Raw genomic sequence first — 25686 nt, 5'->3', positions numbered from 1 at the left:
TGAAGTCAAGAATAATGACTTTTATTGTGGTTGACATCCAAAAATATGAAATTTTGGCACAGATTTTAGCAATCATCATGGAATTTAACAAATTTGATTTGCTTTCGCGGGCCGAAAAAAATGATGTGGCGGGCCGGATTTGGCCCGCGGGCCTTGACTTTGACACCTGTGCGTTAAAGAAAACAAAAGCATTCTTAATTCATTCACTGCCTGACGGTGTACAAAAAAATGTATCCACTCGAGTGCCAGGGTTTTGGTCATTTTCACTCAAATTGCAGGACCCACACAATATTGAGTTTTAAAGGACAACCGATACCTGCGGACAAGTTGCATCCATAATTTGTAAAATGACTTCAAATGACTTCTACTGAGCTCATTTTAAAAAGATTCCACCGCGTATAACTATATTTTACGTTTTAAGACTCACGCTGAATATTCATGAAGTCTTGTTTTCGAGTTGATGACGTCACGGAGGGAACGCCCCTGACCGAGAAAACGACACACAATACATTTTTGGGTACTTTGTTTTCGTCTAAAAACACAGTGTTGGTCGCGAAATTAGAAGGAAAACGACATAAATACCGCAATGGTGAAGCGTTTGTTTTTCGCAGCCAAATGCGGTAACACGCATAGGTGTAAGTCTTGTGCATTTTCTGTGCGCTACATTGGAGTCCAGACGGCTCAAATTGATACGGAAGGACTTCTTTAATCGATTGCAAACATTTATGCTTCGTCTTCAGAACTATTTGAATCATATTCATAACTGGACGAGTAACAAGAAAGTATCTTCTTCGAATCTGAACTCTCTGAAGCCATTGTTTTGATTCTGGAGCAAGGCAGTGTGTGACCAATAGTGATGTCAAGAACAAGGCGGCGAGACTTTCTGAATCTGCCCAGTTTTAAAGCTCATTTTGTGGCAGTTTTGGGACACCTTAAGTCATTTTTATTGGTGTTTTTGCATTTGACTAAAAATATGAGCCTGTGTGTTTTGGGTATTTTAGATGCTATAAAACATTTTTCTGATGTCAGTTAGGAAACAAAAAAATGGTGTCGGTTGTCCTTTAAGACTACATAAACATTGATTTCAGTGTAAGAAACCTTAGACTCTCTTCTTTCATCAGAAAAAGTTAGTTACTAAATTATATGGCTCTGGAGTTATTTCTATTCTCCCACTCGGCATCACCAAGTGGGAGAATGACTCCCGGTTAAGAAAGGAAGCAATGCAAATCGGTTCGGTCACAGTACCTCGAGTGAACGGCAGACGGGTGGCATATTAAGCCAACTGCTAAGTGTGTCACTGAGAATGGAAAGATGGCATTTTATCTCCTCAAAACATCTTTTTAATCTCCTTCGACCGAGAGGCAAACATTCATAACCCCCCCCCCCCCCAACCGCTTCACAATATTATATTTGAACCCTTCACTGCGATTCCAGTTTATCTTTATTTGAAGGCATGAGCAAAACTAATGGCGCTTGAGATCGTTCCCTGGTATGTGCTTCTTACGTGAAGATTGGATCAAACAGCCTAAGAGATATGGCATTTATTTTTATTTTTTAATTTGTCAACTCTCCCTCCCGCCCTCCGTGTTGAGTTTAGTGTCCAACTATAGAAGCATGCCAACATGTTTCTCCCTAGAGTGCGCCTCTTTGCAGTTTTACGGCACCCCCCTATCAATTGAAAACAGATCACGGATTATCCCGGATTTTGAATGTCCACAGAAAGACTGAAGGCGCACTAAAACACGTTTCCGATTGACTCTGTGCATTTTTAACTGAGTAAAAAAACATAAATATCACACCGTTTTATGATGTACAGCGTGTAATTTTGGGTATCAAGATTCTTCTTTTCTTTTCGGCTTTTCCCTTCAAGGGTCCTCCATTTTTACAGGTTTGATCCACATGTTTGTTTTGGCCAAGCTTTTACGTCGGATGCCCTTCCTGACGCAACCCTCTGTGTTTATTCGGGCTTGGGACCGGCACAAGAAGACTTATGTTGCTTTGTGGCTACAGAACAAGCAACTCACTCAGTCACAAATATTTAAAAAATGCAGCATATTTCCCAAAATGGCGGCTTGTGACAACACTATTGCGCAATCATGTCAGCCATTTTGGGAATAGCGTCTTTTTTTCAACTTTGGGATGAGATGTATTGTATCTATGTAATTAGAATTGTTCGTGGCATTTGTTAGAGAAATCAATTCTTTACAATAAAAATTCGGTCATCAGGATCTGGACAAAACTCCAAATATATGTTCATAAGTATAAAAAAGTAGCATATTTCTAAAATGGCGGCCAGTGACAACACTATTGCACAATCATGTCAGCCTTTGTGGGAACATTGTCTTTTGGAGGAGGGCCTTAAACTTTGGCAGCCTTAATTCGAATGAGGTGTATCAATTTAAATTTTTAAATAAATAAACTACACCTGTCTGTCAAATGATGACGAAAATCACAGAGACGAAGACTGACATTTTATCATTATTACAAATCATAAATAGTTAAGCAGAGGAATAAACAAATACGTCAACAAATTAATTACGAAATAAATAAATAACATAAATACACACGGTCAAACGACAGTGAGGTGATCTTTAGCTAACATTTTGACGACAGTGAGGTTAAAATCTTAGCTAACAAGATTACACTGCTTTTCTAGTGTATGGCGTCCTCTAGTGGAATATTTGCGACAATGCACCTGGATTCGAGGTCAAACCTAATGCACACTGAAATGTAGTTTGTAGTCATCAGTTATTTAATTCATTTTGACGATTGTTTTGTTCCAAATTAAGTTCATTTTCATTCCATTTGGAAGCAGTTTTCACCCCAACTGCTTCACAATTTCATTTAAGTCATAATATGGATTTTTTTGTTTTGTTTCAAGCACTTTTGTTTTTAGTTCTTTTCTCTGGTAAAATATTTTCTTAGAATTTTGCTTCATTGCTAGGTTTGGTTAACTAGCATGGATTAGGAAAGAGATAACTCAAAGTGACAAACGTGAGCCACTTATGTTTTAAAGGACAACCGACACCATTTTTTTGTTCCCTAACTGACATAAAAAAAAGTTTTATAGCATCTAAAATACCCAAAACACTCAGGCTGATATTTTTAGTCAAATGCAAAATACCAATAAAAATGACTTAGTGTCCCAAAACTACTTCAAAATGACCCCAGAAAGTTTCAGAAGGTCCCGCCCCCTTGTTTGTGATGTCACGGCAGGACGTCTTGCCTTGCTCGAGAATCAAAACAATGGCCTCAGATTCGGAGAAGATGCTTTCTTGTTACTCATCCAGTTATGAATATGATTCAAATTGTTCTGAAGAGGAAAGCATAAATGTTTGCAATCGATTGAAGAAGTCCTTCCGTCTTATTTTGAGGCATCTGGACACCAATGTAGCGTCCAGAAAATTCACGAGATGCCGCCCAAGCTCTGTTGGAAATGGGTTGATTTGCCTGCTGGGAATTTGTGTCAACTAGTATCAAATAGTATTTCAATTCACCATCGCATTATTTATGTTTTTTCCTTCGAATTTCGCTATCAACACGGATCACCACGATGTTTTCAGACCAAGCAAATTACCCAAAATGCGTTGTGTGTCGCTTTCTCGGTCAGGGGCGTTCCCTCCGTGACGTCACTTAGGGCATCGTCATCAACTCGAAAACAACACTTCCTGAATATTCAGCACAAGTCTTACAACGTAAAATATATCTGTATGCCGTGGAATCTTTGTAAAATACGCTCATTAGAAGTCATTTGAAGTGATATTACAAACTATGGACACAACTTGTCCGGAGGCATCGGTTGTCCTTTAAGTGAATAACCTGTATCTGATTTGATGACAAATCAGCCTTTTTTTGTTAGGCACAAAAAAAAACCACATTGTTTCAGTTTAAATCAATGGAAAAACTTTATGAAACTAAACAAAATACGACATATGTGAAAAACGATAACCAAATGAGTCACACAAAGTACTACAAAAAAAAAAATCAATATCTGTATTTCGTGGAGTAATCCTTGGGTGATACCACCAGGCCTCGTCCTTTTCTTGCTCCTCTGTACACTGTCTCCACAATGTCTATCATCTCCTGCTTGTCCTCCATCGTCCAATTGATCTTGTTGTTGTTGCCGGTACCCAAATCAATCATAATGTGCTTGTTCCTTGAGAGGAGTGAGAATAAATGACTATGAGACAAAAAAGTTAGACAAAAGAACATCAGGGAATGAGGAATTTACCTAAAAAAGAACATGACGGTGCAGGGATCGTACAACTCGTACATCTTGTTGAAGTCAGGCACTTCTGTGATGTCCACCAGGTAGATGACGGCAAAGTTTTTCACCTGTTGGAGCAGAAAAAAAATGATTAGTGGTTAGGGCATTCGCTGATTTTACTTCCGTTATTGAAATACGTCCAATTTTTAAAAAGACGTTCCACAATGTATTTACAATCGCGCTTGTTATTGCTAATGAAGCTGTTTTTGACTCGAGCCGATTCGAACCGATGCCAGTTACATTTCACGAACCTTTTCGGCAATGCTGTACAGAACCTCGTCCATTTTCATACACGTCGGGTCCCAGTCGTGTCCGAAGCGGATGACGAGGACTCTGTCCTCCTCGGACAGGATGGCTTGGTCGACCTGCCAGCCATTGTGGAGATGCGGTAGCATGTACGACATTTTTAAACGTCGGCGTCCACTCCCCGTTCCTTAAATCAACAACCGTATCAGATGGATGCAACATATATTCTTTGTCATTTTTTTACAATCGGTTTGAAATGTACAATAATTTGGCGAAAAGGGAGATTGTTGAACTGTTAGCACGATAGCTAAAGAGTTATTGGGTTACCATTATGAATGTCTAAGACATCGAATCAAAATCTGTTAAAATACATTACAAATTACACACTTACCTTTGTATACTAGAAAAAAAGTGCTATCCCACAAAAGGAATTGTTTAAATGTTTACCGCAATTGCAGATTGACGCTTTCTGAGAACGTCGCTGCTCGTTTTTTGACGTAATCAGCAGGCGACGGAAGCACATCGCGGTGACGAGTTGTTTTGATTCTACGGTTTGTGCAAAAAAAATTACAAGTTTTTATTCCTCGTGGGAAAATGCATGTTGTTGATGTTGTTTTTCAAATGGGATAAAAAAAAAAGTATTAAAATAATTTCGATAAGAAAATGAATTATAACCTAGAAGTGCCTTGCTTTCACATTTGCTTAAAAAGTTAACTAGAATAATGCAAGTGTTTTTTACGTAAAGAAAATGACATAATAGACCGATCAAAAATGGGGATAATGTATTTGTTAAATGTTGCTCATAGTCGAGCAAGGAAGGAGCCATAAGGAAAAGAAACTCAGTCGAGTGCAAATGTTCACAAAACAGCCAGATAAAAATGTGTTGAAGTGCACCCAAGGTTTAGAAATGCTCCTTAAAACAAAATTATTGTCCGTCTGGCAGTGTTCTTACAAACTGTTGGTGGCTTTACTTGTTCTCTATTACAGAATTACCCCATGTAAAAAATAACTTTACTATTCCATTTGTTTTGGTCAGGCATAGAGTAGTAACTGGAAATGTATCCTCCGAGAGAATGAATATGAGCCCCATTAGTGTGATTTTTTTGTGATATTCTTTTTTTTAACTAAACTTATTTGACATTACATAGACACCGATTGAATAGCTTTCAACGCCACGTCACATTCCATAAAGAGACACAATAACAAAACATTTATTCTCTTGTGCAATTCATTACAGTACAAATAGAAATGACACTGAACAAAGATCCAATGGTTATAGGAAACGTTCCAGTCTATGACATAGCAGCATATTATTACACTCCTTTTTAAAGAGTATACAAATCACCATTTAAGATATGTCCGAGCCCATCGTCAATTCCACTTTCTACATGCTACATAATTGCATGGATGTGGTTCAGAATAGCCAAGCATGAGCTATTTCATGTTAAGACTATTTGGCCTATGACGTTTGTGTGAATATTGGGGAGGGGAGAAAATAAACTACTGCCATCAACACTAATCATCCCTTAAAGCTGATAGAGGCATCTTGTATTCTGTATGGCTGTTTTTTTCTTCTTCACATTGTTCAACCAGTCCAGAACAGGCAACGACAACAAGAAAAATCTATTGAAATGTCACATGGCTTTCCCATCGCAACACAGTTCCTTCCACCGGATCCCAGCTTCTTGGGAAAAGGCTCGAACCAGCACAGGGCCCGATGAACATTCACTTTGGAGACGCAAATGGACTCCCATCAGTAGTTTCCCCCCCTACCAACCCCCCCCTGCACATTCCACAACTCCCTGAACAAAAATAAAATAACATAAAATCCATCCAATATCCATCGACGTCCCTCTTGCGAGGCTGCACGAATAATCCGCTACAAAAATCATGTTTTACAATCCCTGATGAGCACTTCAACATAATTACAACACCGGAACATACAGTGTTAAGGTTGGGTACGGTAGATTGATTCACTGTACTCTTTGCTAGTCGGAGGGGTGCTCCGGACACGAGCGATTCACTTCGAACCACTCGTCTATACACCTGGTATACAAAGAAAAAGAGAGAAAAATATTACATTTGCAACATAATTCAGTAAAAAAGAAGCACAAATCTATTTTAGTAGCGACGGGACAAATTTGACTCCGAACCTCAGTTTACACAAACTCTGAAGTCTCTGTAAAAATAAGATTTTTAGTAGACCATATTTTCCGGTGTATAAGGCGCACCCAAAAGCCTTCATTTGATGACCCTGTGCCTTATACGCCGGTGTACCTTATATGTAAAGTAATATTGAGCCACAAAAGAGTCACAAATTTGTTCGATTTAAAGTCACAAATTTGCTAGATTCAAACTCGCAAATTTGCTAGATTTAATGTCACAAATTTGAGAGATTTAGAGTCACAAATTTGCTTGATTCAAATTCGCAAATTTGCTAGATTTAAAGTTGCAAATTTGCTAGATTTAAAGTCGCAAATTTGTTAGATTTAAAGGCACAAATTTGCTACATTTAAAGTCACGAATTTGCTAGATTCAAAGTCACAAATTTGCTAGATTTAAAGGCACACATTTGCTACATTTAAAGTCACAAATTTGCTAGATTTAAAGTCACAATTTTGCTAGATTTCAAGGCACAAATTTACTACATTTAAAGTCGCAAATTTGCTCGATTCAAAGTCACAAATTTGCTAGATTCAAAGTCACAAATTTGCTCGACTGAAACTCTCAAATTTGCTAGATTTAAAGTCACAAATTTGCTAGATTTAAAGTCGCAAATTTGCTAGATTCAAAGTCACAAATTTGCTATATTTAAAGTCGCAAATTTGCTAGATTCAAAGTCACAATTTTGCTAGATTTCAAGGCACAAATTTGCTACATTTAAAGTCGCAAATTTGATGGATTTAAAGTCGCAAATTTGCTAGATTCAAAGTCACAAATTTGCTAGATTTAGTCACAAATTTGCTCGACTGAAACTCAAATTTGCTAGATTCGAAGTCACAAATTTGCTAGATTTAAAGTCAGAAATTTGCTAGATTTAAAGTCACAAATTTGCTAGATTCAAAGTCGAAAAATTTGCGAGATTTAATGTCACAAATTTGCTAGATTTCAAGGGACAAATTTGTGCCTTATATTTGGAAAACCTTTTATATATTTATATATCATATTTAGAAAACTTATTTATTGAAGGTGCGCCTTATAAAAGCATAAAGTTTGAGACTACACCATTCATTGTGGGTGCGCCTTATACTCCGGTGCGCCTTATACACCGGGAAAATACAGTATTTCATCAGCTTTCGTGATTTAAAAAAAAAAACGTTTCTATTCCTGTCAAATGTCAGAACTTGTCAAATTCGTGGCAAATGGTACGTACGAGGTGGTGTGCCTTATATTTTGAAAATTTTTATCTATTTCTATTCAGTGATACCTTGGCTTACGAACTTAATTGGTTCCCAGGCAGAGTGTGTAAGGCGAAAAGTGTGTATCCTAAAAATCAATTTCCCATAGGAAACCATTAAAATGACAATAATCCATTCCCAGGTCCCCATAAAACATAATTTTCTACTTTCTAATTTTCTAAGCCTTAAAATTACACAAAATATACTTTATTTTATGTATCATAAATGTGCTATGGTATTATAATTAAAAAAATAAACTGTACTGTATAATAAAGTTATTTTATTTACCTTTGTGACGGTCGTTGCTGGCTTGATGGAATGGAATGGAACTGATTTGCATAAAATGTCTGTGGGTTGTACATCTTGGAAGTTGTGATATTGCGACAGATGCAAGCAGACACACTAGAAACATCATTAATAGCATTGATCATTAATAGCTGCTTCCCTTGCTTGTCTTTTCATTTCAAATTAAACAGATGGCTAGTGCGGGTTACTTGCGGAGCCTGATCAATGGGAATTTTAATCTTGCAGTCTACACTCTGCCTTTGAACTATCAAAGTTGAAACAAGTCCAAATTTCACTGTTTCCTATCCATTTTGTCACTCTCTCGCTATCGTCTGACTGTCTCTTTAATGTTTAACCCACCTCCCCTCACGCTGCGTTCTTGACCAATCACATGGCTTTAACCGAACACTGGGGGCGGGTAATAGAGGACAAAAAAAAATGTCTTTTCTTTTCGCAGAACGGGCTCGTTTGCGAACGACACATCACTCATTGTGGCAGCTCCGCGTGTATCTTGAAAAATAGTTTGTATGCCAAGGTAAAATGTTCATAAATTTAACATTCGTAAACCAAAAAGTTCGTAAGCCAAGGAATTCGTAAATCGAGGTATCACTGTATTTGGAAAACGTTTTTATTCATTGAAGGTGCACCTTATAATGTAACAACTTGTCAAATTTGTGGGAAATAGTACATAAGAGTTAAGCGGTTTGGAATCTGAATGTTCTGACTCAATGTTTGCTTGCAAAGGAAAATAACATTTTATGTGTCATAGCTTTCAGCTATTCGAAGACAAGTTGGTCCAAAGTTAAATATTACAGTCGTGAAGGATGGTTATGAAACGAGTGACCGAATGCTGCGTTTAACGGCAATATGGTAGAATAAGTATTCGGCAGCATGATGCCTTCGTGTTAGCTTGCTCGTTAGCTGTCTTAAAGGACAACCGACGTCTCCGGACAAGTTGTGTCCATAATTTGTAAAATGGCTTCAAATGACTTCTACTGAGCGTATTTTAATAAGAGTCCACGGCATATAGCTATATTTTACGTTTTAAGACTCGCGCTGAACATTCAGGAAGTCTTGTTTTTGAGTTGGTGACGAGTCCGTACGTGACGTCAGAAAAGGACCGCCTCCTCACCGTAAAAAAGACGCATTGTAGCGTCTTTCCATCATGTCAATGTATTTTGCTGTACTGTTTTTTTTTTAAACCATGTCTTACACCCAAAAGCCGCCAGCAGAGGGAGGCAAACTCCATGGAAGGAATGCATCAGCCTGTGGAAACGGGCTGATTCATTCCTGACCGGAGCTGGTCGCCATTTTTCTGCTTTTTTTTTGTGAGAGATTGTCCCCCAATGTTGCCTCAAAATGGCCCAAATACATTCTTTAATCGATTGCAAACATGTATGCTTTGCTCATCAGGACTATTTGAATCATATTCATAACTGGATGTGTAACAAGAAAGCATATTCTCCGAATCTGAAGCCATTGTTTTGATTCACAAGCAATGCAAGACGTCTTGGCGTGACGTCACGAAATGGGGGCGGGATTTTCTGAAAATGCCCAATTCGCAGCTCATTTTTTTTTTACAGATTTTGGACACTAAGTCATTTTTATTGGTGTTTTGCATTTGACTAAAATATCATACTGCATGTTTTGGGTATTTTAGATGCTATAAAACGTTTTTCTGGTGTCAGTTAAAAAAACAAAAAAGTGACGTCGGTTGTCCTTTAAGAAGAAGCATTTAAAGGTGACCAAGTAAGTCTTCATATCAACCCAATAGAAAACCCGTTAAAGAAGCTCTAGCGTTAAGTTGTGCCAACTCTGGATGCAGTATTTTGTGTGTGTGTGTGTATGTCTGTGTGTTAATAAATTACCCTTTATGGTAGATACAGAGGCAGGGGAGTCTGGCAATGGTGTCGCCTTGCTCCAGCTCCTCTAAGCAGATGGTACATTCCCCAGAATCTCTGGACAGGATGTCCTCTGAGATGACAAAAAATACGTAAAAATAAAAGCTACATATACACAAACCAAACAGAATCAAATGTCAGATGAGGGACTGGACCCTTGGTCTTTGTAACTTGTGAAAGAATTTCAACATCAGCATCCTTATAGTCTGGTGCGCATTATATATGGAATATACTTAAAAATATGAAAATACACAATTAATTGGTGGTGCGCCTTATACTCCGGTGCACCTTATACACAGATAAATACCATATATTACAACAGTATGTTTTTGGTCAAGTACAATCTGAAGGAGTGCCTCCATTCAGATGAGATGTACAGTGATACCTTGGCTTACGAACTTAATTGGTTCCCAGACAGAGTGTGTAAGGCGAAACGTGTGTATCCCAAAAAATAATTTCCCATAGGAAGCCATTAAAAAGAGAATAATCCGTTCCCAGATCGCCATAAAACATAATGTCCTACTTTCTAATTTTCTAAGCCTTAAAACTACACAAAATATACCTTATTGTATGTATAATAAATATGCTATGGTATTATAATTAAAGAAATAAACAGTACTGTATAATAAAGTCGTTTTATTTACCTTTGTGATGGTCGTTGATGGCTTGATGGAATGGAGTGGCCGGTTTCCTCAGCAATAAACACTTGATGAGGAACGTAACCTTTCACCGTCTTGATGAATGGTCCCTTGTGGGTCCTTTCTCTGTGATAATTTCATCTAGTTCCTCATCAATTGTGTTCCGTTTAGCTGGGTTGATAGCGTTTTGCCTCAAATGTGCAGATGTTTGTGGAGCCTGATTGATGGGATATTTTAACCTTGCAGTCGACACTCTGCCTTTGAACTATCAAAGTTGAAACTCTCTCACTGCCGTCTGCCTGTCTCTTTAATGTTTAAACTACCTCCCCTCACTGCTGCGTTCTTGACCAATCACATGGCTTTAACCGAAGATAAGCAGCGGGGAATAGAGGACAAAAACAGTCGGCTGCCATTTTGTTGTTAGAAGAACGGGCTCGTTCGCGAACGACACATCACTCATTGAGGCAGCTCCGTGTGTATCCCGAAAAAAGTTCGTTTGCCAAGGTAACATTTTCATAAATTTAACGTTCGTAAACCAGTTCGTAAGCCACGGGGTTCGTAAACCGAGGTATCACTGTATTCCTTCCCCCCTTTCCTAAAGGCATCATGGCGTCTCTCTTACTGTTGTAGGTGAGGCGCGATTTGCTGAAACACATGAGTAGATGTTTCTCGATTTCCTCCGACGCCATGAACTTGGAGCAAACGGGACAGTGGAAACCTGCACAGGAGAATAAACACAGAGAGCAAGATGAAGAGGACCCCCAGATGTGGTCTCCAAGTGACAGGTACAAAACAGATCATGTGATCGATTCGGTATGCAGCGCATGCTATGTACTCTTGGACTCGATTATCTGTCAGTCATTCTTTTCATTTCAATTGTAAAAAGTCAAAATTTACCTCGTAACACGTTATTGTGGAAAACACACTGCGTGTGAGCGAGCGGTTTAGTGTTTAATCAAGTCATAATTTGAAGCCCATATATGTGGACTCGGAGCAGCTTCTGCGCCAGATTAACCGGGCAAACGTCCATTCGCTTGAGTTTGATAAAATCCAAATCGGGAAATGGCGTCCTCGTGCATCATATGCGCACTGTGTGCCTCGAGTTAGGCTAGGGAAAAAAAAGAGGAACAGCATGTGGACGCCACGACAGAAGACCTGCTGCTCATTAACTCATTCACTGCCAGACAATGTGCAAAAAATGTGTCCACTCCAGTGCCAGGGTTTTTGTCATTGTCACTCAAATTCCAGGACCCACAGAATATTGAGTTTTAGGACTACTTAAACATTCATTTCAGCGTAAAAACACTTTACACTCTCTTCTTTCATCATAAAAAAAGAGTAACTTCCTAAATTATATGGATCTGGAGTTATCTGAGCTTGAAATGGGGGCAGCTGTACAAAATACTAAACAATAAATAACAATACACATTCATATTGATTTATATAGCGCTTTAGCAACAGCTGAAGTTGTAACAAAGCGCTAACATGGACAAATGGAAAATGCTGCCCCCTCGTGGAAGGGAAAAACATTGCCAGAGGTCTGACCAGCGCTTTATCGGCACCCTTGTAAGAAAAAACAAAACCCGAACAAATTTGGGAATGATGCTCGATGTCATTTTCAATTCACGAATACATTCGTGAATGAGCGAATAAGTAGCTGGGAGGAGTAGCTGGGAAAAGGTGGTGGGCAGAGTGCGCAGGGTTCCAGTAAGATTTTTAAATAAATTAGTTAATGGCAGTGAAGGAGTTAATGATTACACTTCCTCGTCGGGGAAAACACCATGGTGGGGTCGTATCAGGAGAAGTCATAATAAGGAAATGGAAGTACTGTAAAGGCTTTGTTTCAATTATATGTGATGGGGGGGAGGTGAGACACTGTTTTGAGTCAGTTATGTTTTGTCTCCTTTAGGACACACCCCGCCAGGGTGTGTGTGTGTGTGTGTGTGTGTGTGTGTGCGTGTGCGTGTGTGTGCGTGTGCAAATGTGTAACTAGCAGCTCTTATCTGCTGACCTACATTGCTCTTCCCTCTCGCGGTCGCCGCGAAAAACAGGCCGGTTTTGCAAGACGGTTAAAGCGAGTGGGGGTGGAGGGGAGGGAAGAAAACTCTTAAACAAAACAACCACCTGTGGCTGCAATCTAACAGCGGCGGCTGTTATACTGAAAGCGCCATATGTCCCGCTGGGGAAAATAGAAGCAAAGCAAGTAAGGTCTTGTTAAAAAAAATGCAGACGGGAAGCTAGCATTAACTTTTGATAGCGCACGTGCGGTAAAAGGAAGCCATATTGGAGGTGACGTGTTTGTCAGAGGAGAACAATGGATAGGGGCACAGCAGGTGGGTGTGGGTAATATGTGACATGTGGGCCCTGTGTGGAGTTATTTTCCATTTTTGGGTCATGGCATGGACTACCGTATTTTCTGGAATATAAAGCGCACCCTCAACGAATGACATGTAAAAATATTTTCCATACATAAGTCGCACCCACCGCATTATGAGGCGCATGGTCAGCTTTTGGAAAAAAAAAAATACTTTCTGCCTTAGAGTGCAGAAAATACGGTAAATCTTTTGCTGGGACACAAACCTGGACTGGTTTCGGCACATCATTGGGCGCAATAAAGACAAGCAGCCATTTTTACTTGCCTATAGTAAATATATCAGAACGGCTTTTGTGTCAAATTCCGTCCTTGCTTTAGACCCTATTGAGCATCCATTCACCCCTATAAACCTTTCAGTTACCCTCACTGGCGTTTTTAAATGGTGATCACCCTCGAGTATGGCGAAAATGTAGAGAAAGGGCACCCAAAAAAAAATCAAACTCAGAACTTTTTGCACAATATTTACAATCAAGGGAAGTGATCTTGAGTTTACCTGTCAGCAGGCGCGGGGACAGATGAGCCGGTAGGGACCCTATTAGTAGCCTGTGGCCCTCGGGGGTCATATGGCCGTCGTCGTCGCCATCTGTGCCGTCCAGACTTTGATTGAGAGCGTGCGAGCCCGGCCTGCCCCCGGCCGGTATACTGAGGCCTGAGCTGGTGGGGCCCCCGCCCGTGTACCTGATCCGGGGTCCCTCGGGTCCATTGGTATACCTAAAACCTGCGAATCTTTCCCCTCCGCCGGTATTCCCGGACGGCAGATCGGAACTGGAATAAGCTCTGGTCCTGCCGTCGTACACGGGACTGCTTTGTTTGGCCCCCATGCTGCTTTTTGTCGATTGTTTCGGTGATCAGAGCGAAGCTCGTCAAGCTCTTGAGTGGGGCTTAACACATGCTTACCGTCCTGACGGGGTGACAGCAACAAAGAAAACGCAAATCAAAGCGACATTGCCGCGTCGATACAACATCTTAAAGTTCCAGTGTTGAGCGTTAAAGTGCGCACCTGCTGACACGCAACTTTAATTTCCCAAAAGAGGCGTTTTTGTTGTTGTTTTTCTTTTTCCAGCTGGGCACAGAGCCCTCCCCCTTCGCTTAACCCCGAAACAAAACAAAGGTTGAGGGGGGGAAAAGGTAAAATCTTGTCAACTGAACACCATTTGTTGATCCTCTTCGGGCAAACGAGCGTATGATTAAGAGTTGTCACGCATTCCACGTAGTTGAAGTTTGTTTTTGTTCTCGACTGTGGACCGTCTGCAGAGAAAAATACAAGCAGGGATTGCCCTCCTCCTTTTTCCGGAATCTGACGCCAAGGGGTGACTTTGTTGCCTTCAAAGTAAAAGTGAACCTTCCAGCCGCGCGTAAAATCGCCATATAATTTAACATTTACTTTTTATTTTATAGTTTCACGATACCGTAATTAATATACTCAAGTGAGATGGATTCACTATTGTGCACTCGGTTGCATAAATCGCAAAAAGTTCTTATTTTGAAAGACGTAAACCCTTTTTCCTCATTTCCAACTTTTGCTTGACTCCCAGATCGGGCACCTGCGTCAGCTGGTGGCTCGTGACGTCAAATTCAGATCCATTGAGCCCCGCGGCCTGTTGCTGGTTCAGGACTTGTTGCCATTGTCAATCACAGGCTTTATATCGACAATTATATTTATATTTACTTGCAAATCCTCTGCCCCACGACATATTTTAGCACAATCTACGTGTCACTGTAATTCTCAATTTAGAACAGGCAGAATATGCATTCATATTCACCAACATGGGAAAATCTGAGTCTTTAATGAATGCCACATCGATGAGAAGGTTTCTTCAGCCGTCATCTGTACTTTTTGAAGGTGTCGGACGTTTCGCCTCCTATCCCCCCTGTCCCCCCGTGAATGCCACATCCATATTTTTGGAATGTCAGAGGCACTCAGTGAAGATATGAAAACTCTCCATTGAAAGACCTGAGTCAAGATTTGAACAAAAACTTGTGATTGTGAGGCAGACATGCTAACCGCTATTCGACCATGCAGTTTTTTTTCCAATGTAAAAAAAGCCAAAAATTGGGTTCACACACTTTATTAGAACAATTGCACACACGCACGTCTCAAAGGGGCAAACGCATTAAATATACATTGCGTGAAGAGCATCAAAAGGGGCCAAGGATGACACTAAAACAGGTTTAATAGAAACCATGAAATAGGCGGTGATTGGCAGGGTGGCTCTCGGCGGCAAATAACAACAGAAATCAGATTTGAAAAATCTGGGGAGTACAACTGGAGTCCATTTTGTGCCTTTATGTACAACAAATATTTTTTTCCGGGACCAAAAAATGTGCATATTGTACTCCCTCTATATTGGTTTTATTCTGCTGTTTACATCTGCGTTTGGTTAATGTTTGCAAAAGTTAGTTTTATATGAACGGCTTGTGCTGGGGGAGGCAAGGCAACAACGGGGAAGACCACAGTTAAAAGATCAAGATAAATAAGGGTTGTCATGTGACACTGCAACCAGGAAGCGCGTCAAATGCAGCATAGGGCCTTTTGTTGTGACAGTCACAAGATAGCAAAAAAAAGAGAGGGGGAGAAAAACAAACTTTTCTTATTGTGACGTAAAACTAGATATTCTCCTTATAAGCAAACATGACTTATGCTTTTTTAGAATCATACTTGAAAAATTTGAAGTTCACCTCAAATCGCCTAGTGTTAAAATCTCCAAGCTTCGCCTCATATCACGTGTTTATTTATTTATTTTCACTCTGGTGTTTACGCGTTGTCACCAGGCGAGCGGAGAAAATGGGTTAATGGTCACATTCGCCTCTCTGGAAGTTAAAGTCTTGCCGTAACCGCTACCGTTGCAGTGGAAGGTTAACCGAAAAAATGGTGAATGATTATGACGATTGCGCGTCGGCGCAGGTCACGTAAACCCTGTTATGTTATGTGCAGCGGGACTGAAAGGGACCAGGGTTCAACCAGGTGCAGCAGAGCGCGCGCCTTTAGAAAGCAAAGCAACATTCAAGAACATGTTGGTGCATTTTTTTGTGTAATTTGGCCCTGTGCATGTGTGTGTGTGTGTGTGTGTGTGTGTGTGTGTGTGTGTGTGTGTGTGTGTGTGTGTGTGTGTGTGTGTGTGTGTGTGTGTGTGTGTGTGTGTGTATGCCTGTATGCCTATTTTCGTGAGGCCCACTTAAAGGACAACCGATGTCACTTTTTTCTTTCTTAACTGACATCAGAAAAACGTTTTATAGCATCTAAAATACCCAAAACACTCAGTATGATATTTTTATTCAAATGCAAAACACCAATAAAAATGACTTAAAGTGTCCAAAATCTGCAAAAAATTGAGCTGCGAATTGGGCATTTTCAAAAAGTCCCGCCCCCAGTTTGTGACGTCACGCCAAGACATCTTGCATTGCTGGTGAATCAAACAATGGCTTCAGATTCAGAGAATATGCTTTCTTGTTACACATCCAGTTATGAATATGATTCAAATAGTTCTGAAGAGGAAAGCATACATGTTTGCAATCAATTAAAGAATTTATTCTGTGCCATTATAAAGCAACATTTAGGGGAAATGTCTCATCGAAAAAGAGGTACAACATGGGTACCTCCTGTGGCCACCTCCGTTTCCACAGGCTGATAAATTCCTTATATGGAGCTTGGACGCCCTCTTCTGGCGGCTTTTGGGTGCAACACAATGTCCCCAAACCAAACAAGTACAGCAAAATACATTGACGTGATGGAAGGACCGTGACAATGCGTCTTTTTTTTTCGGTCAGGGGCGTTCCTTTCGTGACGTCACATACGGACTCGTAACCAACTCAAAAACAAGACTTCCTGAATATTATAATATATAGATGCCTGACATGACGTCACGTCTGGAACGCCCCTGACCGAGAAAGCGACACACAATGCATTTTGGGTACTTTGGTCTGAAAACTTCGTGTTGATCCGTATTGATGGCGAAATTAGAAGAAAAACACATAAATAACGCGATGGTGAATCGTTGTGTGTTGCACCAAGACTACTATTTGATATTAGTTGACACAAATTCCCAACAGACAAATCAGCCCATTTCTAACAGAGCTTGGGTGCCATCTTGTGCATTTTCTGGGACACTACATTGGAGTCCAGACGCCTCAAAATAACACGGAAGGACTTCTTTAATCGATTGCAAACATTTATCCTTTCCTCTTCAGAACTATTTGAATCATATTCATAACTGGATGAGTAACAAGAAAGCATCTAATCCGAATCTGAAGGCATTGTTTTGATTCTAGAGCAAGGCGAATATGTCCTAGCGTGACAAGGTCCCGCACCTTCTGAAACTCGCAATTTTCAAGGTCATTTTGAAGTAGTTTTGGGACACTTTAACTCATTTTATTGGTGTTTTGCATTTGAATAAAAATATCAGCCTGTGTGTTTTGGGTATTTTAGATGCTATAAAACGTTTTTCTGATGTCAGTTAGGAAACAAAAAAAAATGGTGTCGGTTGTCCTTTAAATTTTATACCATACGTCAGGGGTGTCAAACTCATTTCACTTCGTGGGCCACATATGGCCTCGGTAGATGTCAAGTGGACCGGACCATTAAAATGATCTCATACATGCTATAAATAACCAATATATTGTGTCTTTCATTAGTTTTGGTGTAGAGAAGCACAAGAACATTAGGAAAATGATGACATTCAATGAACATTCCTTTTACACAACATTTCGTTTCATGAACAAATGCAATTTACTTTTATCATTCACATATATGCATTGCAACTGATCCCAAAGATTCTACAACGGCACAAAACTTTAACAATAAATTAGTATTGAAAAATATAGTAATGCACTTTAAGATTAAATGAGATTCATAAAGAAAGGAATTTTTAAACCATTGTTTTTGTTCCTGATATTTGGCATCTTTTGGCCTGTACAAGTGCATCAATACAAGGTGGCATGTCCTGACTAGCTGACACTTTTAGAATGTCATTTGCATGCTTGTTTGTGAGCTTTGAACACATTTTTTAATGATATTTATTACTGAGAAGATTTGTTCACAAAGGTAGGTTGTTCCAAACATGCACAAAACTTTAGCAGTTAGGGTTGTTAATTTGGGGTACCTTGGTAGTAGATGCTGATAAAATTTGTCCGGACCTACGGAGGCAAATTTGCCCTTCAAATCTGCATTTTGGCGAATGAGGGTGTTCAAACCTCGGTTGAAAAAAAGACAGCGGTTAAAAAAAAAACCACCGCTGTTTTCTTCTATGTTGCTTGAAACAGCACCACTCTGGCCCCCTAGTGGACAATCCTTGAATTGCACCTCGTTAAAAATATGAATTCCACTTCGTTTGTGCATTTTTTCCACTTTTAAATTATCCTGCTGGCCTGATCAAACCACCTAATGGGCCGGTTCCGGCCCGCGGGCTGTATGTTTGACACCCCTGCCGTACGTGGTGGGGACATTTTTGACAAGTGGGGACTTTTTGGTCGGTCCTCACAAGTGTATACATATGTATATATGCGTGTGTATATATGTATGTGTCAGTCAGTAGTGGGGCCCTTCCCCGGAATTGCTGGCCGGCATCCTCCCTCTTTTCTCATCACTGCTGGCTGACCCCCATCTGCTGATGGTCAGGTCCCGGCTCGCCTTCCACGTCGGCGTGGTAGTGCTCAAATGTCTCGTCTTCTATGTCAGGGAGCCCCAGCAGCTAGCGGGAAGAGATGGACAGTGTTTGAGTTGGGACACATTTGGGGGTGTACGGTGAGGACTGGTGTTACTAGAGTCAATATGCCTATGGTTTTTAAAGGACAACCGACGTCTCCGGACAAGTTGTGTCCATAATTTGTAAAATGGCTTCAAGCGACTTCTACTGAGCGTATTTTGGAAAGATTCCACCGCATATAGCTATATTTTACATTTTAAGACTAACGCTGAATATTCAGGAAGTCTTGTTTTTGAGTTGGTGACGAGTCCGTATGTGACGTCACTGAAGGAACGCCCCTGACCGAAAAAAGACACATTGTAGCAGTCCTTCCATCACGTCAATGTATTTTGCTGTACTTGTTTGGTCTGGCAACCTCGTTTTGCACCAAAAAGCCGCCAGAAGAGGGCGACCAAGCTCCCTGGAAGGAATTTATCAGTCTGTGGAAACGGGCTGACTAATTCCCTACACGGCTTTGTCGCTATTTTCCGCCTCCCTTGGGTGCGACATTTCCCACCCCTGATGCCTCAAAATGACACGGAATAAATTCTTTAATCGATTGCAAACATGTATGCTTTCTTCTTCAGAACTATTTGAATCATATTCATAACAGGATGTGTAACAAGAAAGCATATTATCCGAATCTGAAGCCATTGTTTTTATTCTCCAGCAATGCAAGACGTCTTGGCGTGATGTCACGAACTGGGGGCGGGACTTTCTGAAAATGCCCAATTCGCAGCTCAATTTTTTTTGCAGATTTTGGACACTTTAAGTCATTTTTATTGGTGTTTTGCATTTGAATAAAAATATCATACTGCGTGTTTTGGGTATTTTAGATGCTATAAAAAGTTTTTCTGATGTCAGTTAAAAAACAAAACAGTGACGTCGGTTGTCCTTTAAATTACTGTATTATCCGGTATATAAGGCGCACCCCAATGAATGGTGTATTTTCAAACGTTTTCCATATATACGGTACACTATAATAGCTATCTTTCTATCTATTTGAGTTACTTCCGGGTTGAGTGAACACTGGCGCGTATGGCTGCCGCTGCTCACCCGCAGAAAAAATATCCTATGACTATAAATTGTCCTTGAGAGTTTTGCAAGGCGCTTATAAATGAAATGTATTATTATTATTATTACTGTATCTATTAGCTAGCTAGCTAGCTTTCTATCTATTTGAGTTACTTCTGGGTTGAGTGAACGCTGGTACGTGTGGCTTCCGCTGCTCACCCGCAGAAAAAATATCCTGTGACTGTAAAGTGTCCTTGAGAGTTTTGAAAGGCGCTTATAAATGAAATGTATTATTATTAGTATTATTATAAGACAATGTTGGTGATTTATTTATTGAAAAATTTATTTGTTATTTATTTATAATACTAATACTAATAATAATAATCATAATACATTTTATTTTTCATTTCATTCATTTCATTTTACATTTCAAAACTCTCAAGGACCCATTACAGTCATGGGATATGACTTGTTTTTTTTCTGCGGGTTTTTTTCATTTATGTATTTATGTATTTATACACTATGTTTTTGACTGCTCTAGTTGTTGGATTTGATAGCTGTCCATGTTACAGCTTCGGCTGTTGTTAAAGCGCTATATAAATTAATATGTATTGTATTGTATTGAAATCAGCACATTCAACTCATCATGACGCCACTCTATGAATAATTCAATCTTGTTTATCTCTTCCAGTTTTGAGAGAGTTGCCAGCACAGCATTCTGAGCTCACTGCGCACGTGCGTGTGTGCATGCACGTTATCAACCACTGTTTATCTTACAGGCCTGAAAGACGTGAAGACCTTTTGCAGCACCTCCAGAAGGGTCTTCTTGCCACAGGATGAGATGTAATCCTGAGCCAGCTGTAAGAACGGTAGGCAATCCTCACTTTCGCTCCACACGTGCTGTAAACACACATCAAATTCATGAGAAATATAGGTGCCAACACCCTCCGTGTCAGAAAGAGAGATGTTTTTATGTTCCAGTGTTAATGTTGATGATAAAATTGGTGAAAATAAACCAAATTACAGTTTGTTTTTATCATACAGTAAAGTCTCGCTATATCGATATTCTCGGGAGTCGGAAAAAATATCGATATAACCGGACTTTCGATATATCCGATCCTGCGGCATGTAAATTTTCTCCTTGCGTTCATAGAAATAGTATCGTAATAAGCAGTACTATCGATATAACCGATATCACGAGACTTTACTGTATTTTACAAATGACCTACTCTATTACCTTGTGTTTATCCCGTTTATGCTTTAAAATAGTTTAAAAAGTGCTTTTAAAAAGTTGTTTTTCTAGACTTGGAACTGATTCAAATGTTTGACATTGATCATAATGGAATGTGTTGTTTCAGTTTTCAAACAAATCATTTTTTGAACAGGTTTTGGTACGGATTATGGTCGAAAGCCAATTTATCACTCCATTAGTGTCACGGTTTGCGAGGTGGTGATGGTGGGTGCGGATCCCAAAAAGCAGGCAGGAGGGAGCAGGAGGTTGTTTGACAAATTGTATTAAAATAAAGGTCAGCAGGAACAAAATGTAAAACATCAAAATGATCTGAATGGATAAAATACAAAGTAGCAAAAGAAGACCAAAAGTAAAAGTCTGCCAAGGTTAAACAAACATACACAATGCATGCAGCAAACAAGCAGCAAACAAACAATGAACCGGCCCCGGATGGTCGTGCCGGGTGTCCTTTTAAGTGTCAATGATTACATGACCAGCACTTGCGAGGCTGCAGGCAGGGCTGACGTCGCTACCCGCTGGTCGCCAATCTGATCGGGACGACCAGCACCTGTGCAGGTGTAGGCGGGGCCGACAGCGCCCCCCGTTGGTCGCCAACCAGATCATGACAATTAGTTTTCCCAACAATGGTACCAAAACTAAAATGCTCTGAATCAATTGGCCAAGCAACCTATCTAACTTGCCATCCATACAACGGAGCTAAACTAGCCAAGCTTCCAATGAATACAATTGCCGTTTCCAGCACGTCATTACTTTCTGAAGAGTGAATCATGAAGGTTTCGCAAGGTTGCTGTGTTTTCTCCGTGGCCCGTGCCAGTCGACTAAATAGCTTGGAGGCGATGTTTAAATAAAACAACCAAAAACGAGTAGATTTGAATATGTTGTCACATGGTTAATTGTGTTAAAGGTCGCCCAAAGTGTTTGATTTTAGTCAACTTCGCCACCTTTTATCTGACACACCCTGACCGCAAGAAAATTGCTTATGTCGTGGAGGCTCGGCGCTCCCCCATTGTGCAAACGGTACTTGAGCAAGGCTGCCGTTTGACTCACTCACAAGAGTGAGAAGTGAAACATCCACAAGGTCACATCCGGTGACCCGCTTGACCTCTTTCATAATTTGCGAACACTTTGACGTTTCCAGCGCCTTCCAGCAGGCATTGGGTGGCCAACCCCAACTCCGATTGGTTAAAGCAACAGTTTCATCTACATCGGTTTTTTTCAAAAGGCCTACAGAATGGATTATGAAGGCGTCCTGGTCGATTTCTGACCCTGGTAACAAATGATGGCTGAAATGTTATTGGTTCAATGTTTAAAGGACAACCGACGCCACCGACAAGTTGTATCCATAATTTGTAAAATCACTTCAAATGACTTCTATTGAGCGTATTTTACAAAGATTCCACGGCATATAGCTATATTTTACGTTTTAAGACTCGCACTGAATATTCAGGAAGTTTCGTTTTCGAGTTGATGACGATGCCTGACGTGACGTCACGTCAGGAACGCCTCTGACCGAGAAAGCGACACACAATGCATTTTGGGTACTTTGTTTGGTCTGAAAACATGGTGTTGATCCATGTTGAACGCTAAATTAGAAGGAAAAACACATAAATAATGCGATGGTCAATCGTTGTGTGCACCAAGACTACCAATTGCGGTAACACCATATAGAAGTGGACACAAGTTCCCAGAAGACATATCAGCCCATTTCCAACGGAGCTTGGGCGCCATCTTGTGCATTTTCTGGGATGCTACATTGGAGTCCAGATGGCTCGAATTCATACGGAAGGACTTTTTTAATCGATTGCAAACATTTTTGCTTTCCTCTTCAGGGCTATTTGAATCATATTCATAACTGGAAGAAAGCATCTTCTCCGAATCTGAAGCCATTGTTTTGATTCTAGAGCAAGGCAAGACGTCCTGGCGTGATGTCACAAACACTTTAAGTCATATTTATTGGTGTTTTGCATTTGACTAAAAATATCAGCCTGCGTGTTTTGGGTATTTTAGATGCTATAAAATGTTTTTTCTGATATCAATTAGGAAACAAAAAATGGTGTCGGTTGTCCTTTAAATATTTCTAATTGTTATTTATCGATATATAATTGTTATTTATTTCATCTTTTAGCCCAGCAGAGAAGGCCTTGCAGGCCCTGACGGCCCACCACTGTCACAACGCTATGTTGCCAGGCAAGGCTTCTTTCTCTGTCGACATATAACGGCAACCGCTGTGTCATTGAGTGTGTCATCGAGTGAAGAGGGCCTCATGGGTCATCTCCATCTGGACTCTGAGGTGGAGGGGGGGAGGCGGTCCGGCGGAAGCAAAACAGCGAGCATCGCTCATTATCATTCTCATTAATGTGAGAATGATAATGAGAATTATCATGTTTTTCTGGAAGCAATCTGTTATTTTTTCGGACCAATGAGGGGTGACCAATAGAGGGCGCTCGTGTGCCATGAACTTGACTAAGACATGAACAATTTAACTCATTTACTGCCATTCATAAATTTATTCGGGAATTGAAAATATGACGTAGAGCGCCATTCCTGAATTTGTTCGGGTTTTGTTTTTTCTTTTTTGGGTGTCGATAAAGTGCTGGCCATGGCCTCTGGCAATGTTTTTACCCTTCCACAAGGGGGCAGCATTTCTCTTATTTTCGCACATCATCTGGCACTGAAGGAGTTAAATAATAATAATAATAATAATAATAATAATAATAATAATAATAATAATAATAATAATAATAATAATAATAATAATCATCATCATCATCATCATCATACATTTCATTTATAAGCACCTTTCAAAACTCTCAAGGTCACTTTACAGTCACAGGAGACATTTTTCTGTGGGTGAGCAGCGGCAGCCACACGCGCCAGCGTTCACTCAATCCGGAAGTAACTCAAATAGATAGAAAGCTAGCTATCTAGCTAATAGATAGCGAATATCTAGCTCGCTATACAAGGAAACACTCATATTTTGAAACATTTGTATATTTTTGCAATGAGTGCAATGAATGCTCTCCAAATTTAGATACGGCCAATTTCCCAGGGATCAAAAAGGGAGATAAATTAAATCATGGAGTTCATTAAATTAATTTCATAGCACTGCCACAAATGTCGCCAAATGAAGCTGTCGTTACATCCCATCGGTCGTCACGTGTGGCTTATGGACAGGTTGAACTACAACATTTGGAGAAGATCGCCCTGAGATGTAAAATGGAAGAAAAACAAATGAAGCCAAAACATCCAACTCCTTCAAGACGGCACATTTTTGAGACGAGAAGCTCCTTGTGATGGAACGTCGATCTGAACAACCCAATATGAATAATCAGCAGCCCAAAGACAATATGGAGACTATATATTTTTCCAGGATTTGGTTTCGCTACAAGGCTTGGCTAACTTCATGTCGCACGGCCTAAGGCTTTATTTATGTCCCCGCCTCCTTGACCCAGCCTCAAAAATAGGCACATATGACGGATTTGTATCATAAATCCGGGAGTCGCCGCTGTTTGTCAGTGGCCTCTTTCAGCCTTGCATCAACCTTGCGGATGATGCGTTACATGACACTGCAGCGACCACAATGTGACATGTCATGAATGCACCCAAAGGGGGGGACTTTTATTCGAGTCTGGGTGCCATGACATCATCGAATTCCTTCCTCTGTGTCCACTGGGGGACCCCGCCTATACTCGGAACGCTCACGCGCACACATGCGTGTGCCGTGTCTAAATGGAAAGAGGGGGAGAGGCCGACTCACGAAAGTGTCGGTTCCACCGGGGCACAGCACGTAGAAGGAGACGCCGGGCTCGGCGTAGAAGTCCAACCGCCTCTCATCGTCCTCCTCGGCGAAGATGAGTTCGAACGGGTTCCCCGAGCACCACTTCTCGGCCGCTTCGACCAAATGCTTGAACTCCATCCTCGGTTAGGCCCCCTTCTCGCTGCCTCCTTCTGGCGCTCCTCGATGCGGATGTGGAAGAGAGACAAAGAGGAGGCGAGCGGGTGGTCGCATCAGCTGCGCCTCTTTTAATAAAAAAATAACATCGAATCAATCAGTAGGAGGAGAGCGCCATCCGCTCCGTTGTGGAAGCAATCCGGCGGGCGACTGAGTGGTGCACACGTAAAAGGGGACACTGGAGGGAAAAAAACGCGATGACGAACGTTGATCCAAGCCGGCGTCCATGTTGCGGCGTTCTGCAGTTTTTCCTCATTTGAGTAACGGTATATTTAATAATGGCAAATGCCGATTGATATTCATACCAAAATACACAACCGGTGACTCACGTGACACTGCATTGTACATAAATATACCTCTTGGACACTTCATTATGTACAGTTTTAGGCATACTGTGCAACGTTGTATATTCGCTGTGTATTTTTTAAATAAATGCTCCGTACTGTGTGTTAACTGTTCTAAATAAAAATAAACAAATAAAAACAGCACAGCATTCGGTCACATACACTCGTATTAGTTATCAACAAAGCCTCATTTCTTTGTAGTATTACATTTTAATTTAGATATGACATTTAAAAAATCGACACTACGCTTTACGGTGATATACTTTAAAACATTCTCACACGCATTAAAAAAAGCAACAACATCGATGAGGTCAACTCAACCGTCTTAATATTT

At 40.5% G+C, this 25686-nt stretch overlaps 4 protein-coding genes across 5 annotated transcripts in view; 1 reads left to right on the top strand and 3 right to left on the bottom strand.

Annotated features, from left to right (window-relative positions):
• Nucleotides 1-3877: 3877 nt before the first annotated feature.
• Nucleotides 3878-5037, bottom strand: txnl4a (thioredoxin-like 4A). The gene is made up of 4 exons (XM_089023562.1): nt 4905-5037; nt 4519-4700; nt 4232-4335; nt 3878-4156 (listed from the first exon to the last, which is right to left on the bottom strand). The coding sequence occupies exons 2-4, from the start codon at nt 4669-4671 to the stop codon at nt 3985-3987; spliced, it is 429 nt and encodes a 142-aa protein (XP_088879688.1). The 5' UTR covers nt 4672-4700; nt 4905-5037; the 3' UTR covers nt 3878-3984.
• Nucleotides 5038-5700: 663 nt separating this feature from the next.
• Nucleotides 5701-14375, bottom strand: LOC148882747 (E3 ubiquitin-protein ligase ZNRF2-like). Of its 2 annotated transcripts, XM_089023560.1 has the most exons (5): nt 14110-14375; nt 13603-14010; nt 11358-11453; nt 10065-10170; nt 5701-6559 (listed from the first exon to the last, which is right to left on the bottom strand). In XM_089023560.1, the coding sequence occupies exons 2-5, from the start codon at nt 13928-13930 to the stop codon at nt 6502-6504; spliced, it is 588 nt and encodes a 195-aa protein (XP_088879686.1). In that variant the 5' UTR covers nt 13931-14010; nt 14110-14375; the 3' UTR covers nt 5701-6501. The 2 variants fall into 2 exon arrangements, with proteins under 2 accessions (XP_088879686.1, XP_088879685.1); XM_089023559.1 differs by having other exon boundaries at nt 13603-14375.
• Nucleotides 11383-25686, top strand: part of LOC148882745 (SH3 domain-binding protein 5-like) — a 29188-nt gene continuing 14884 nt past the window's right edge. The window contains exons 1-3 of the mRNA XM_089023553.1: nt 11383-11520; nt 20584-20673; nt 23182-23243. The gene's annotated coding sequence lies outside the window, so the exon portion shown is untranslated. The remainder of the gene's footprint in view (nt 11521-20583; nt 20674-23181; nt 23244-25686) is intronic.
• On the bottom strand, nt 16160-25348 carry mturn (maturin, neural progenitor differentiation regulator homolog (Xenopus)). Its single transcript, XM_089023563.1, has 3 exons — nt 24814-25348; nt 20582-20704; nt 16160-18796 (listed from the first exon to the last, which is right to left on the bottom strand). Exons 1-3 carry the CDS (start codon nt 24970-24972, stop codon nt 18689-18691), a joined length of 390 nt encoding a protein of 129 aa, XP_088879689.1. The 5' UTR covers nt 24973-25348; the 3' UTR covers nt 16160-18688.

Source organism: Hippocampus bargibanti, linkage group LG20, assembly GCF_051943395.1.
Source record: "Hippocampus bargibanti isolate YZ-2025 linkage group LG20, ASM5194339v1, whole genome shotgun sequence".
NCBI lineage: Eukaryota > Metazoa > Chordata > Actinopteri > Syngnathiformes > Syngnathidae > Hippocampus > Hippocampus bargibanti.
This window is presented reverse-complemented; position numbering and strand designations above follow the sequence as displayed.

Excerpts from the sequence above, each read along its gene's own strand:
- mturn (XM_089023563.1), bottom strand. The coding sequence starts at position 24,972 with ATGGAGTTCAAGCATTTGGTCGAAGCGGCCGAGAAGTGGTGCTCGGGG. Across the intron at positions 20,705-24,813 it reads CCGGTGGAACCGACACTTTC|CACGTGTGGAGCGAAAGTGA; the intron begins GTGAGTCGGCCT and ends GTGTGTTTACAG. Across the intron at positions 18,797-20,581 it reads TCTTCACGTCTTTCAGGCCT|CTGCTGGGGCTCCCTGACAT; the intron begins GTAAGATAAACA and ends TCTTCCCGCTAG.
- LOC148882747 (XM_089023559.1), bottom strand. The coding sequence starts at position 13,930 with ATGGGGGCCAAACAAAGCAGTCCCGTGTACGACGGCAGGACCAGAGCT. Across the intron at positions 11,454-13,602 it reads GTCCCCGCGCCTGCTGACAG|GTTTCCACTGTCCCGTTTGC; the intron begins GTAAACTCAAGA and ends TCTCCTGTGCAG. Across the intron at positions 6,560-10,064 it reads CTCTGTATCTACCATAAAGG|GTGTATAGACGAGTGGTTCG; the intron begins GTAATTTATTAA and ends TTTGTATACCAG.
- txnl4a (XM_089023562.1), bottom strand. The coding sequence starts at position 4,671 with ATGTCGTACATGCTACCGCATCTCCACAATGGCTGGCAGGTCGACCAA. Across the intron at positions 4,336-4,518 it reads TGTACAGCATTGCCGAAAAG|GTGAAAAACTTTGCCGTCAT; the intron begins GTTCGTGAAATG and ends CTGCTCCAACAG. Across the intron at positions 4,157-4,231 it reads ACCGTCATGTTCTTTTTTAG|GAACAAGCACATTATGATTG; the intron begins GTAAATTCCTCA and ends ACTCCTCTCAAG.